This window comes from Ornithorhynchus anatinus, chromosome 5, assembly GCF_004115215.2.
Source record: "Ornithorhynchus anatinus isolate Pmale09 chromosome 5, mOrnAna1.pri.v4, whole genome shotgun sequence".
NCBI classification, from domain to species: Eukaryota; Metazoa; Chordata; class Mammalia; order Monotremata; family Ornithorhynchidae; genus Ornithorhynchus; species Ornithorhynchus anatinus.
In genome coordinates, this window is record NC_041732.1 from 57447623 (window position 1) to 57461841 (window position 14219).

Below are 14219 nucleotides of genomic sequence, written 5' to 3' on the forward strand. Positions count from 1 at the left end.
TAATCCCAGTTCTGCCATTTATCAGCTGTGTGACTTTGGGCAAGCCATTTAACTTCCCTGTGCCTCAGTTACTTCATCTGTACAATGGGCATTAAGACTGTGAGCCCCACATGGGACAACCTGATTACCTTGTATCTACCCCAGCACTTAGAACAGTGCTTGGCACATAGTAAGCACTTAACAAATACCATCATCATTATTATTATTAAACAGTAGAGAATAAGAATATATACAAAAGTGCCGTGGAGCTGGGTTGAGTATCAAAGTGCTTAAGGGGTACACAGTCAAATGCGTAGGTGATGTAAAGGGGAAGGCAAGTAAGAGAAATCAGGGCATAATCAGGGAAGGCTTCTTGGAGAATCTATGATTTTAGGAGGCTGTTGAAGGTGGGGATTTTGGGATAATAATAATAATAATTATAACGATAATGGTATATGTTAAGTGCTTACTCTGTGGCAGGAACTGTTCTAAGCACTTGGGTAGACACAAGGTTGTATGTAGAGGGGAAGGAGTTCCAGGACAGAGGGAGGAGGTGGTCAAAGCATGGGTGGCAGGAAAGAAGAAATCAAGGAACAGGGAGTAGGTTGACCTTGGAGGAGCTAAGTGTGCAGGCTGGGTTGTAGCAGAAGATCAGCAAGGTAAGCTAAGAAGCAGAGAGCTCGCTGTGGGCCAAAATGCCAATGATAAGGAGTTTCTGTTTCTCCCGACGCAAAACACTTTAAAAATGTAGCATGAGAAAGTCACAAGAGGATGAAGCACCTAAACGAATGGTTGCTCCTAGTGATCTTCTCCCTCATCCTGCCGGGCCCTTCCCTCCAGAATGCACAGAGGGACCCTGGAATCCAGGCCCGGCTGTAGGCCCCGCGCTGCCCCCTCGAGGCTCAGCACAGTGGCCGGAGCCAGGTTCACCTGTTAATCTCGGTCTTGCACACCAGGTCAAAGCTGTATTCCTTGGCCTTGTTGGCGTTGAAGATGACGTCGAGGTGGAGGGTTTCCAGGGGCAGGAGAGTTCCAAACCCATCATTGGGCTGGATTTCCACCACCTTTCAAATACAAAGGAACAAAGGAAACTGAGCTGGCAGCAAAGATAATAAGAGTAATGATAATAATTATAGCATTTGTTAAGTGCTTACTATGCACCAGGCTCTGTACTAAGTGCCCTGGTGGATACAAGCAAATCGGGTTGGATACTGTCCCTGTCCCACATAGGGCTCACAGTCTTATTCCCCATTTTGCAGATGAGGAAACTGAGGCACAGGGAAGTGAAGTGACTTGCCCAAGGTCACACAGCAGACAAGTGGCAGAGATGGGATTAGAACTCATGACCTTCTGACTCCCAGGCCCCTGCTCTATCCACTACGCCAGTTGACTACGTAGGTCTGAAGATGCTCGGACCCAGCTCCGTTACATAACATCTCCTTCCCAGGGGAGGCTCTTTGGACAACTGGCTTTCAGGCAAGGGAGATCCCTTAAAGCCTCCCAAATTGGAGGCTTTCCAGCTGGGCCCTGATGACCTGAAAGAGTTCATGCCACTTGAATATGAGAACACCCCTGTCTTTCCCAAGCATTGGCACGATACTCATTTCAGTCCATCCTCACAGCAGCTCTGAGAGGGTTGGGGAGGCAAGGATTATTATCCCCATTTTACAGAGGAGGAAACTGAGGCTCAAAGGGTAAGTGTTTTGCCCAAAGTCCCTAATCAGGATAGAGGCAGATCTGGGGCTAGAACCAGATCTGGGACTAGAACCAGAACTGGGACTGACCCTCCAACCATGCTCTTTCCACTGGTCTTTCTTGCCTCAGCAGTGGAAAAGTGGCTCCCAGCAGAAAGCAGGTAGGCTGGGGAAACCTGCCTCAGTAAGTTTTCTGGCAGCCTGTACTGTCACTTGTTTGCTTCTTAATCAATCAATGAGTAGTACTGAAGCAGCAATGTGACACAATGGATAGTGCACAGGTCTGGGAATCAGAAGGACCGAGGTTCTAATCCTAGCTCCACCACTTGCTTGCTATGTGACCTCGGGCAAACCACTTAACTTCTCTGTGCCTCTGTTCTCTCAACCGTAAAATGGGGATTAAGACTGTGAGCCCCATGTAGGTCATGAACTATGTCTACCCTGATTAGCTTGTACCTAACCCAGCACTTAGTTCAGTGCCTGGCACATACTAAGTGATTAACAAATACATTAAAAAATGGTGCTGTGTGCAGAGCACTGTACTAAGCACTGGGGAGAGCACAGTACAAAAAAACCGAGTAGAAATGTTCCCTGTCCACAATGAGCTTACGGTCTAGATGGCTGTTTACTCAGTTTCAGAAAGCTTTGGGGTGGAAAGCTGCCTGGTCCCTGACCGTCTTCCTCAGCCAGAGAGATGTGCCTCCTGAATGAAGGTAAATTGGCATAAATGGGGAAGCCTGGGAAAAGAGTTAAGCAGGCTTGGGCCACTGGGGCTCTCTGGCAGAGTCAGGATTAGAACCCCGGGGGAATGTTAGGAGACTTGAAATGGGAAGGTCTTTGATCTGGAAGATTTAATAATAACAATAATAATTATTATTATAATAGTGGTATTTGTTAAGCACTTTGTTTAGCACTCACTGTGTGCCAGGAACTGTACGAAGTCCTGGGGTGGATACAAGAAAATCAGGTTGGACATAGTCCCTGTCCCACATGGAATTCAAAGCCTCAATCCCCACTTTAAAGATGAGGTAACTGAGGCACAAAGAAGCAAAGTGATTTGTCCAAGGTCCCACAGTAGATAAGTGGTGGACTTGGAATTAGAACCCAAGTTCTTCTGACTCCCAGGCCCGTGCTCTAACCACTACACATGCTACTTGAGGCAGCGTGGCTCAGTGGAAAGAGCCCGGGCTTTGGAGTCAGAGGTCAAGAGTTCAAATCCCGGCTCTGCCACTTGCCAGCTGTGTGACTGTGGGCAAGTCGCTTCACTTCTCTGTGCCTCAGTTACCTCATCTGTAAAACGGGGATGAAGACTGTGAGCCCCACATGGGACAACTTGATTCCCCTGTGTCTACCCCAGCGCTTAGAACAGTGCTCTGCACATAGTAAGCGCTTAACAAATACCATCATTACTTCTCTAGGTGGGGGGTGGCTGGGGGTGGAGTTCCAGGCTGGGATTACAGCGTGAATGAGGGGCTGGAAGAGGGTAAAATGAGGGCAAGGTTCAGACAGAAGGTCAGTTTGGAAGCAGCGAAGAGGATTAGCGGCAAAACCCCTACCGCTGCCTCCCCCAGGCCTTCCCTTTGCCTGGAACGGAGGCTGGGTGGAAAATCCACTCCCTCATTGCCATCTGTGTGGGTCGGCCTTGTCCATGACATTTGCAGTGAGATGCTCTTTAGAAAGCAACGAAATAAGAAGCATTACTCACTTAACGTGCCCCCATGAAAACAATAGAAAATGTACACATAGAAATGCAACAAGCACTTGTTCAGGGTCATAGTTTTGTGGAGGGTTTCCAGAGTTGGTTCTCGTGCATCCCAGCTTCCATAAATTTCAGTCTTCTTTTAGCAAGGACCTGCTTCTGGACAAATGAAACAATTTGATTTCTCCATTTAGAAGGGCGGAGCTTCCTCCACTAGTTTTACTAAAACTTTGTTCTGGAGTCTTCAGGATAATTTGAGCCAGGTAGTTAATGCTCCTTGAAACAGCTTGAACAAAAATGGTAGCTACAACAGGGTTGGTGAACTATGCTTTCGATCCTCATCTTGGCTTTATCCTCCTGAAGGGGAAAGCCACTGAAGACACCTTCAAAGCAAACATGGGCAGGGGTTTGTCCTAGAACACAAAATTACAGTCTTGGAGAACCCTGTATTATGGAGAAATCACATTCCAGGGACCAAACTTCACAGCATTTATGTATATATCTGTAATTTACTTATTTGTATTGATGTCTGTTTCCCCACCTTTAGACTCTAAGCTCATTGTGGGCAAGGAATGTGTCTGTTTATTATTGCATTGTACTCTCCCAAGTGCTTAGGACAGTCTTCTGCACCTGGTAAGCACTCAATAAATACGATTGAATGACTGAACAGGTTGGCAGTAGGTGGTTCAAAGATACCATCATTACTGAAGATCAACATCGTAAATGCCTTTAATATTCTGTATCCCTTACATCCATGACAGCATAAACACACAAGTATGGTATGGCACAGTTTAGTAAGGCTAAGACATCGGCTGAGAAACAGGGAAGCCTCACACCTTCAGTCAGTCAACTGTATTTATTGAGTGCTTACTGTGTGCACAGCACTGTACTAAGTGCTTGGGAGAGCACAATACAATAATACAATACAACCACCTTGACTGGCTCCACCCACTTGTATATAACTGCTTCTTCCTCTGTTGAATCTACCTGTCCCACTTTGTGAACCATGTTAGAGTGGAACAGACTTGTGCTATGGGAAGAAAGTGCTTAGTACAGTGCCTCCCACATAGTAAGCACCGAACGAATACCATTAAAAAAGATTTCTTAATTCTTCCATTGTGTTCTAGCGAAGCAGCACAGCCTAGTGGGAAAAGCACAGGCCTTGCCGTCAGAGGACGTGGGTTCTAATCCTAACTCTGCCACCTGTCTACTGTGTGATCTTGGGCAAATCACTTGACTTTTCTCTAACTCAGTTTCCTTGGCTGTAAAATGGGATTCAATACCTGTTCTCCCCTAATCAATCAATCAGTGGTATTTATTGGCACTTACTATGTGCAGAGCACTGTACTAATCACTTGGGAGAGGACACTACAACAGAGCTGGCCAACCTATTCCCAGCCTACAACAAGCTTACACTCTTGAGGGGAGACAGAGATTGATATAAATCATTTTAAAAATATAATTTAAAGATAAGTCCGTAAGTGCTCTAGTGTTGAGGGTGGAGTGAATATCAAATGCGCGAAGGTCATAGATCCAAGTGCATAGCCAACGCAGAAGGGAGACAGGGCCTGGGAAAAGAAGGTTTAATCAGGGAAGGCCTCTTGGAGGAGATGTGATCTTAATAATGCTTTGAAGTTAGGGAGAGTGGTAGTCTAGAGAATATGGAGAGGGAGGGAGTTCCGGGCTAGGGGGAAGACGTGCGAAAGAGGTCGGCGGCAAGATAGATGAGCTCAGGGCCCACTGAGTAAGCTGGCACTAGATGAGTGGAGTGTGTGGGCGGAGCTGTATTAGGAGATCAGTGAGGTGAGGTAGGAGGGGCGACCTGACCGGCTGCTTTAAAGCCAATGAATAGCAAGGAGTTTCAGTTTGGCAAGAAGTTTCTCCTTCTCCCTTACACTGTGAAACCCACGTGGGACAGGGACTGCATCCAACTTGATTAATTTATCTCTTCCCCAGTGTAGTAAGAGCTTAACAAACACCACAATTATTATTATTATTATTAGCCAAATTTTGTGAATGAAAAAAATATAGAACTGGTATATATCAACCTTTTCCTAATTGGTAATAATAATACTTATAATAATGATAATGACAATAATAATTACGGTATCCAAATATGCACTTACTCTGTGCAGGTACTGTACTAAACACTGAGAGAAACAAGATAATCAGATCAGACACAATCCATCCCAAATGGGGCTTGCAGTCTAAGGGAGAAGGAAGAACAGATATGGAATCTCATTTTTTCCAGAAGAGGAAACTGAGGCCCCGAGAAGTGAAATGACTTACCTAAAGTCACCCATCTGGCAAATGGCGGGGTTGGGATTAGAACTCAGTCTTTTGCAGGGCAGCACTGATCTGCTCTCAGTCTTCAGACATTACCATAACTATATTTAAAGTCAACTGGTCACCCTCCACAACTGAGAGATGTAGTAATCCTCTCCAAGCAATAAGGGGAAAAAGAAAAATCTCAATAAGTACCTCAGGGATCCCAACAAATCCAAACTCTTGAGGCAGGATGGCTTTATTCACTAGTGAGATTCTTGCCCGGACAGCTTCATAGATAGTGCAGTATCCAAAATCCACCAACGCTGGATGGAGTTCCAAATCAGAACTTGTGACAATTGCTTGGACGATAAAGTTCACAGGCTTAATCTGAAAGGCAAGCGGGAGATTGGGAAGCCAATCAATCAACCAATCCATCCAGGGTATTGTTTGAGCTCCTATTGAGTGCAAAACACTGCACTAATAATAACTGTGGCATTTAAGTGCTTACTGTGCGTCAAGCACTATCCTTATGGTGGGATAGATGCAAGTCAATCAGGCTGGACACTGTCCCTGTTCCACATTGGGCTCACAGTCTAGGTAGGAAGGAGTGGGATTTAATTCCCATTTGTACAATTGAGGAAACTGAGGCTCAGAGAAGTTAAGTGACTTGCCCAAGGTCACCCAGGAGACAAATGGCAGAGTTGGGGCTAGAACCTAGGTTCTTTGACTCCCAGCCCTTTCCTCTTTCACCTAGGCCATATTGCTTCTCTAGCAGAAAGGGGAACAGAAGCAAGACACCCTTTCCTGCCCTCAAGGAGTTTATAATCTAATGGGAGAGACAGACAGACAATAACTATTTATTGTTATTGAGTAGGCGGAAGAGCAAGGGTATCACAGAAAGTATTTCTAATTTATCAGGATGAAATTGCTGAAGATAACTGAAGAGACAAGGGAAACCAAAGGAAAATACACATTTGTTCCTAAGTGCTGGGTGGGACTGGGGTTGGGGGATGACTGCTGGCAAGATGCGATTAGAATGTTTCGAATTATAATAATGCATTTGTTCATTCATTCAATCGTATTTATTGAGCGCTTATTATGTGCAGAGAACTGTATTTGTTAAGCACTTATTATGTGTCAAGCACTGTTCTAAGAGCTGGGCACTGGAATTATTCAGAGAAAATTTCCTATGTAGTACTACTACTAAGCTAAGTGCTTACTCTGTGCCAAACCAACCCAATATTCAGGGTAAATTTTCTAGAGGTGGTAATATTGCTATTACTAAGTTTGGTGCTTATTAATTGCCAAGCTCTATGCCAAGTGCTTGGGTAGATATTAGGTAATTGGGTCAGACAGTCCCGTCCCACATCAATCGATCGAACAATGGTATTTATTGAGGGTTTACTATGTGCAGAGCACTGTATTAATTGCTTTCTTATCCCGGGTCTGCCACTTGCCTGCTGTGTGACCTTGGGCAAGTCACTTAACGTTTCTGTGCCTCAGTTAGCTCATCTGTAACGTGGGGATTAAGACTGTGAGTCCCCATATGGGACAGGGACTGGGTTCTACCCAATTATCTTGCATCTTACCCAGTGTTTAGTACAGTGCTCTGCACATAGTAAGTGCTTAACAAATATCATAAAAAAAACCCCACAAGTGCTTAGGAAAGTACAATAGAACAGAATTAGCAGATCCACCTGGGGCTTGCAGTCCAGAAACCAAGCCGTAAGGCCTAGTGGAGAGAGCATGGGCCTGGGAGTCAGAAGGAACTGGGTTCTAATCCCGTCTCGGCCTCCTGTCTGCTGTGTGATCTTGGACAAGTCACTAAACTTGTCTGAGCTTCAGTTTCCTCAATTGTAAAATGGGGATCCCTTTTCCTCCTACTTAACCTGTGAGCCCCAATTCATTCATTCATTCATATTTATTGAGGGCTTACTGTATGCAAAGCACTGTACTAAGTGCTTGGGAGAGTACGATAGAACAATACACCGACACATTCCCTGCCTACGATGAACTCACAGTCTGGAGGGGGAGAAAGAAAGAGGTGGGACGGGGGGGGCGGTCTGTGTCGGACCTAATTAACTTGTACCTATTCCAGAACTTAGAACAGTGTTTGACACATAAAAAGCACTTAACAAATATCATAAAAAATACACCATCAGGCGATATTAGGAGACTTTAAATGGGGAAGACTGTGCTCTGGCAGATTTAGGGTGTGCGGGTGGAGTTCCAGGCAACTACTTAATACCACAATTATTATTATTATTATTATTTCTCTACACAAAGTAAGCACTCAATAAACACTACTGATGGGTTGATTGGTCACAACCTCAGTTTCTTCATCTGCAAAATGGGGATAAGAGACTTCCTTTCTCTGACTCAGCCCTGGATGGGAAAGACACTGTGTCTCATCTGATTATCAATATCTATGCTACTGTTTACCTGAGAGTAAGAGCTTAATAAATCCCATAATTATTATTTAAGCTACATCACTTTACAGTGTCACAGACCTGATCGGCAACTGATATTGTCACGGGTGCTTCCAGCACTCTGGTATCTTTGTCAAAATACTTTCCTGCATCTTCTGGAAGTGAGTGCCTGAAAGAAGAAGAAATGAACCTTTGAATGTAGCTCTTCTATACATTAGGAAAGCTATTGGATGCATGCATAAGTCAGGTGAAATCTTCAATTCAAGCTGGTGTGTCTAATAAATTTACAAATAAGCACATCGTTCAGAAGAATACTGCTATGAACCAGAAAAAAACAGTGACTTACAGGTTTTGTGGATGTCCAAGACCTCTGAAAACTGAAAATCCAAAGTGGGATATTCATCACAGGTTGCTCACCCATGTCCTGTCCTCCCTTTGTCCTGGAAATCCTTCCTTATTCATTTTTGACAAAGCACAGCTCTCCCCACCTTCAAAGCCCTACTAAAATCAAAGCTCCTCCAAGAAGCCTTCCCTGATCAACCTCTCTTTTCTCTTACCCCTTCTCTCCCTCCCTTCTGAGATAACTATACACTTTGCTCTGTACCCCTTAAGTGCTTGGATCCTCATCCCACTCCATTCTCAAAGCACTTACATCAATCAGTGGTATTTACTATGTGCAGAGCTTTGTACTAACCTCTTGAGAAGGTACAATACAGCAGAACTGGTAGAAACAATTCCTGCCCAAAAGGAGCTAACGGCCAACAGGAGGATATGTACTTAAGTACACATCACTCTATACTGCCCCTTCCCTTATCTGTAATTGATGTTATTATCTGTTTCTATCTGTAGACTGTAAACTCCTACTAACTCTACAGTACTGTACTCTCCTAAACACTTAGTACAATGGTCTCTACACAGCAGGTATTCAATAAATATAATTGATCTATTGATCATCTTCCATTATACTGGACTGTCCAATGTTCATTCAATCATTCATTCAATCATATTTATTGTGCTCTTACTGACACATTCCCTGCCCACAATAGTCTTACAGTCTAGAGCGGGGGAGACAGACATCAATACAACTAAATAAATGACAGATACGTACGTAAGTGCTGTGGGGCTGGGAAGGGGGAAGAACAAAGAGAGCAAGTCAGGGTGATGCAGAAGGGAGTGGGAGAAGAGGAAATGGGGAGGGGTGGGGGTGCTTAGTCCGTGAAGCTTTGGAGTAAGCACAATCAAATTTTTAAATAGGACTTAAGTTCTTACTTTGTGCCAACGGCTATATTAAGCACTGGGATAGAAACAAGAAAATCAGGATGGGCTCAGTCCATGCCCCAAATGGGCTCACAGTCTAAGTAGGTGGGAGTAGGATTTAATCCCCATTTTACAGATGAAGAAACTGAAGCGCAGAGAAGTAAAGTGACTTGCCCAAGTTCACACAGGAGACACATGGCAGAGCCAGGATAAGAACTCAGGTCCTCTCACGACCAGACCTGGGCTCTTTCCATTAGGTCATGCTACTTCCTGTGCATGATTCCCCTAAAAGGGGATCCCCACCATGAGGGGACTGGCTGCTCTATTGACATGGCTGTAATAATAATAATAATAATAATAATAATAAAAGTTATGGTCTATGCTAAGTGCTTACTATGTGCCAGGCACTGTGCTAAACTCTGGGGTGTTTACAAGCACGTCAGGTTGGAAACAGCCCCCATCCCAGGTGGGGCTCACAGTCTCAATCCCTATTTTACAGATGAAGTAACTGTGGCATAGAGAAGTGAAGCGACTTGTCAAGGTCCCATAGCAGACAAGTGGCAGAGCTGGGATTAGAACCCATCACCTTCTGACTCTCAGGTCCATGCTCTATCCACTACGCTGTACTGCTTCTGTACCTGGAACACCACCCCTTTCCAACCCCAACTTCAACCAACACCTCATCATGGTCGTGTGGGGTGAGGGGAACGGGACTGTAACACCCTGAAGTAGTCAGTCAGTCAATTGTATTTACTTAGAACTTACTCTGTGCAGTGCACTGTACTGAGCACTTGGGAAAGTACACTGCAACAATATAACAGACCCATTCTCTGCCCACAGCAAGCCTGCAGTCTAGAGGGGGAGACACACATTAATATATAATTACAGATATGTACCTAAGTGCTGTGGGACTGGGTTGGGGGAGGAATAAAGGGTGCCGCAGAAGGGAGTGGGAGAAGAGGAAAGGAGGACTTAGTCAGGGAAGGTCTCTTGGAGGAGATGTGTCTTGAAGTCTTTGAAGGTTAGAGAAGCAGTGTGGCTCAGTGGAAAGAGCCTGGGCTTGGGAGTCAGAGGTCATGGGTTCAAATCCCAGCTCAGCCATTTGTCCGCTGTGTGACTTTGGGCAAGTTACTTAACTTCTCTGGACCTCAGTTACTCCATCTGTAAAATGGGGATTAAGACTGAGAGCCCCATGTGGGACAACCTGATCACCTTGTATCCTCCCCAGCGCTTAGAACAGTGCTTTGCACATAGTAAGTGCTTAACAAATGCCATCATCATTATTATTATTATCTATAAGATGAGAGGAGGAAGGTTGTTCCAGACCAGAGGCAGGACGAGGGTGACAGGTCAGTGGCCAGATAGACAAGATTGAAGCACAGTGAGAAAATTAGCATTAGAGGAGCAAAATGTGCGGGCTGGGTTGTAGTAGGAGAGTATCAAGGTGAGGTAGGATGGGGCAAGGTGATTGACTGCTTTAAAGTCAACATGAGGAGTTTCTGTCTGAGGCAGAGGTGGATGGGTGACCACTGGAGGTTCTTGAGGACAGAGGAAAAGTAGCCTGCTAGGGCTAGGCCTTCAGTGGTCAAGGTGTCTCACTGAAGAACCACCTAGGGCACCTCAGTGAGGTGGACAACCCCGGCAAGAAACCGAAAAAAGGCTGGCTAGTCTAGCTGGTGAGGAATGCTCCCTGACCCTGTTGCTGTGTCATAGCCTCTGACAATGTGCTGAATGCTCCCTACCCCGCGCCCACCAGCTTACCCATTTGTTGCTCTCTGGGCCCCAGCGGGAACCAGTGGGCAGGGGTGAGAGTGGGAATAGTGCTCCACAAACCACCATCACTCTGATGATGATGATGATGATGATGATTATGGAATTTGTTAAGCGTTTACTCTGGGTCAAGCACTATACTAAGTGCTGGGGTAGATACAAGCTGATCAGGTTGAACACGGTCCCTGTCCCACACAGGACTCATAGTCCTAATCCCCATTTTACAGATGAGAAAACTGAAGAATAGAGAAATTAAGTGACTCCTCCAAGGTTCCACAGCCAACCAGTGGTACAGCCGAAGTTAGAACCCAGGTCCTCTGATTCCCAGGCTTGTGCTCTTTCCATCGGGCCAAGCTGATCACTTCCTTTGTGTGGGTGCTTGATTGTGCTTAGTACAGTGCTTTGCACTCTGTGACCCCTCAATAAATACAGTCAAACAAATGAACAATGATGGGGATGATGATGAGAACATTTATTAAATTCTTTTTATATGTTAAGTACCAGCTGTGGTAGTTGCAGGATCATTATATTGAATATAGTTCCAGTCACTTACGGGACTCTCAGTCTAAGAGACAGAGAGAGGAGGTTATCATTACAGTTGTGGAAGGTGAGGCCCAGAGAGGTTAAGTGTCTTGCCCAAGGTCACACCCAGGCCAGTGGCAAAACTGGGATTAGAACCAGGGCCTCTCGATTCTTCACTCTTCCCACAAGGCCACACTGCCTCCCTGGTGAAAGCTAACATCTCAACCCTTTTGACAAACCCAAAGCCCAGGCCAGAAAACATTTTCTAGAACGTTCCCACCTGTTCTCTGGAAGGAAAACCAAGAGCTAACAGTAGAGTCAGATGAATCAGGTGGGAGTCAGGGTTGCCCATATTGGCTTGATTTGAAAGGAATGCCAATTATTTCTGAAGCAGCAGAAAGCTCAAAGAGGAGTGGAGCAATGTGTCTTAGAGCCTTGGAAGAGGTTTTTGCAACCTTTTCTCCTCAGAGATCTACCGGGCTCTCGCTTACAGACAGGTTTAGAATCCACAGAGGTGTCCTTGCTACCTGCCAGGGCTATTTCAGGGCTTACAACCCAAACTGGATTTGATGGCAAAGCCTCATCTACCACCATGTACCTCAGGTTCAAAGCTGTTATAGGCAGAAAATAAAATGATCTGTAAATCTTGGTGTGTTTTTTATGGTACCTGTTGAGTGCTTACTATGTGCCAGGCACTATATCTAGAGCTGGGGTAGATACAAGATAATCTGGGTGGAAACAGTCTCTGTTCCACATGGAGCTCATGGTCCTAATTCCCATTTTACAGATGAAGGAACTGAGGCACAGAGAAGTCAAATGACTTGTTCAAGGTCACAGAGTTGACAAGTGGCAGAGTGGGTATTAGAACTCAGGTTCTCTGACTCCCAGGCCTGGGCTCTTTCCATAAATCCATGCTGCTCCCCTTGCATCTCAAAAGGATGTTATCAAGTGGGCAGCCTTCAAAAGAGTTCCAACAAGCATTGGTTACTGACTGAGTTACCCATTCCTAACCATGAGCCATTTCCTCAGCATATTTGCTGAGCACCATTGATCAAGGACAGGGAGCCACTAGGGTGTGCAGTGATGGCTCCCCCGAGGAGCTGCAGTCAGGGAATAGTTGCAAGAAAAAAAGTATGAAGAGGACACTTTTTCAAATGCAACAAGAATGTTCATTTAGAGCTCTGTCTGAAAACATCTCGTACCATCGGGTATGATTCTTTTGGGAGCGGTTTTTGTCCCGCAAGGAAAATGTCACTGGTCATTCCCGTGTGCCACTCACTGGAATGACAACCTGAGCACATATATCTAATTCCCATGGTGTGAACACCAGATCCAATAGCTTACTGCCTCAGTAAGACTATTTTCCGTGTGTTCTCTCCCTCTAGTGGGAGATGACCATAGAGCTTCGCTGAAGCTAAAGACGGTTAATTTGGTCACCCAATGGAAACCAGATACAAGAGGGCTTTGGAGGCAGCTTTAAAGCATTCAGTCACCTGGCCCCTCCTACCTCACCTCACTACTCTCCTATTACTCCCCAGCCCACACACTTCACTCCTCTAATACTAACCTTATCACTGTACCTCCATCTCATCTATTTTGCCACCAACCTCTCGCCTTGCCTCCAGCCTGGAAGCCCTCCCTCCTCAAATCTGACAGGGAATTACTCTCTCCCCTTTAAAGCCCTACTGAAGGTATGCCAGCTCCCAGAGGCCTTCCCCAAGTCCTCTTTTCCTTTTTTTCCGCTTCCTTCAGCTTCACCCTGACTAGCTCCCTTTTTTCATCTCCCCTCCCAGCCCCACACACTTATGTACATAGCTGTAATTTATTTATATTAATGTCCATCTCCCCTTCTAGACTGTAAGCCCGTTGTGGGCAGGGAATGTGTCTGCTTATTGGTACATTGTACTCTTCCAAGTGCATAATATAGTGCTCTGCACACAGTAAGTGTTTAGTGAATAGAATTGACTGACTGATCCATTCACTGTCTAGAGGACGGTGTCTAGGTGGGCAACCACAAACACTGTTACTCCAAGTATCGGGGTGTCCTGTCTGAGTTCATATTGAGTTACTATCAGGGGAGTTAAGGATGGAGAGGGGAGAGTTAGAGGTGTTGAATGGTCGATCCATCCCTATGATCCATCCAAGGTGAGCCACCAACACCTGCTTCCTCCAAGCATCCTGCTGATCCCTGTGGACTTGGACTGGATGGATCAATGGTCTCACCCAGTCAAAGCCCTGCTTATGTATCGTTTCACTTCTCCATAGTGAGAAGCAGCATGTCCTAGTGGATAAAGAACAGGCTTTGGAGTCAGAGAACCTGGGTTCTAATCCCAGCTCTGCCACTTGTCTGCTGTGTGATCTTGGGCAACTCACTTAACTTCTCTGTGCCTCAGTTCCCTCATGTATAAAATGGAACTTAGAGCTGAGCAGCCCAAGTGGGACAGAGACTGTGTCCAACCTGATTAGCTTTATCTACCCCAGAACTTAGTACAGTGCCTGACACATAGTAAGCACTTAACAATATAAGAAAAAAAAGATCCCTGACTCTAAAGGACTTACAACTTTATTGTAATCCCCAGTTAATCAAGCAATAATATTTAC

General features: G+C 45.3%; 1 protein-coding gene across 5 annotated transcripts in view; it reads right to left on the reverse strand.

Moving 5' to 3' along the window:
* CFAP74 (cilia and flagella associated protein 74) overlaps positions 1-14219 on the reverse strand; it is a 118058-nt gene that overhangs the window by 26991 nt on the left and 76848 nt on the right. For all 5 annotated transcript variants that reach the window (XM_029064383.1, XM_029064382.1, XM_029064384.1 and 2 more), the window contains exons 23-25: positions 8151-8238; positions 5854-6027; positions 910-1043 (exon numbers count right to left, since the gene is read on the reverse strand). In XM_029064383.1, coding sequence (XP_028920216.1) covers positions 910-1043; positions 5854-6027; positions 8151-8238 — 396 coding nt within the window. The remainder of the gene's footprint in view (positions 1-909; positions 1044-5853; positions 6028-8150; positions 8239-14219) is intronic.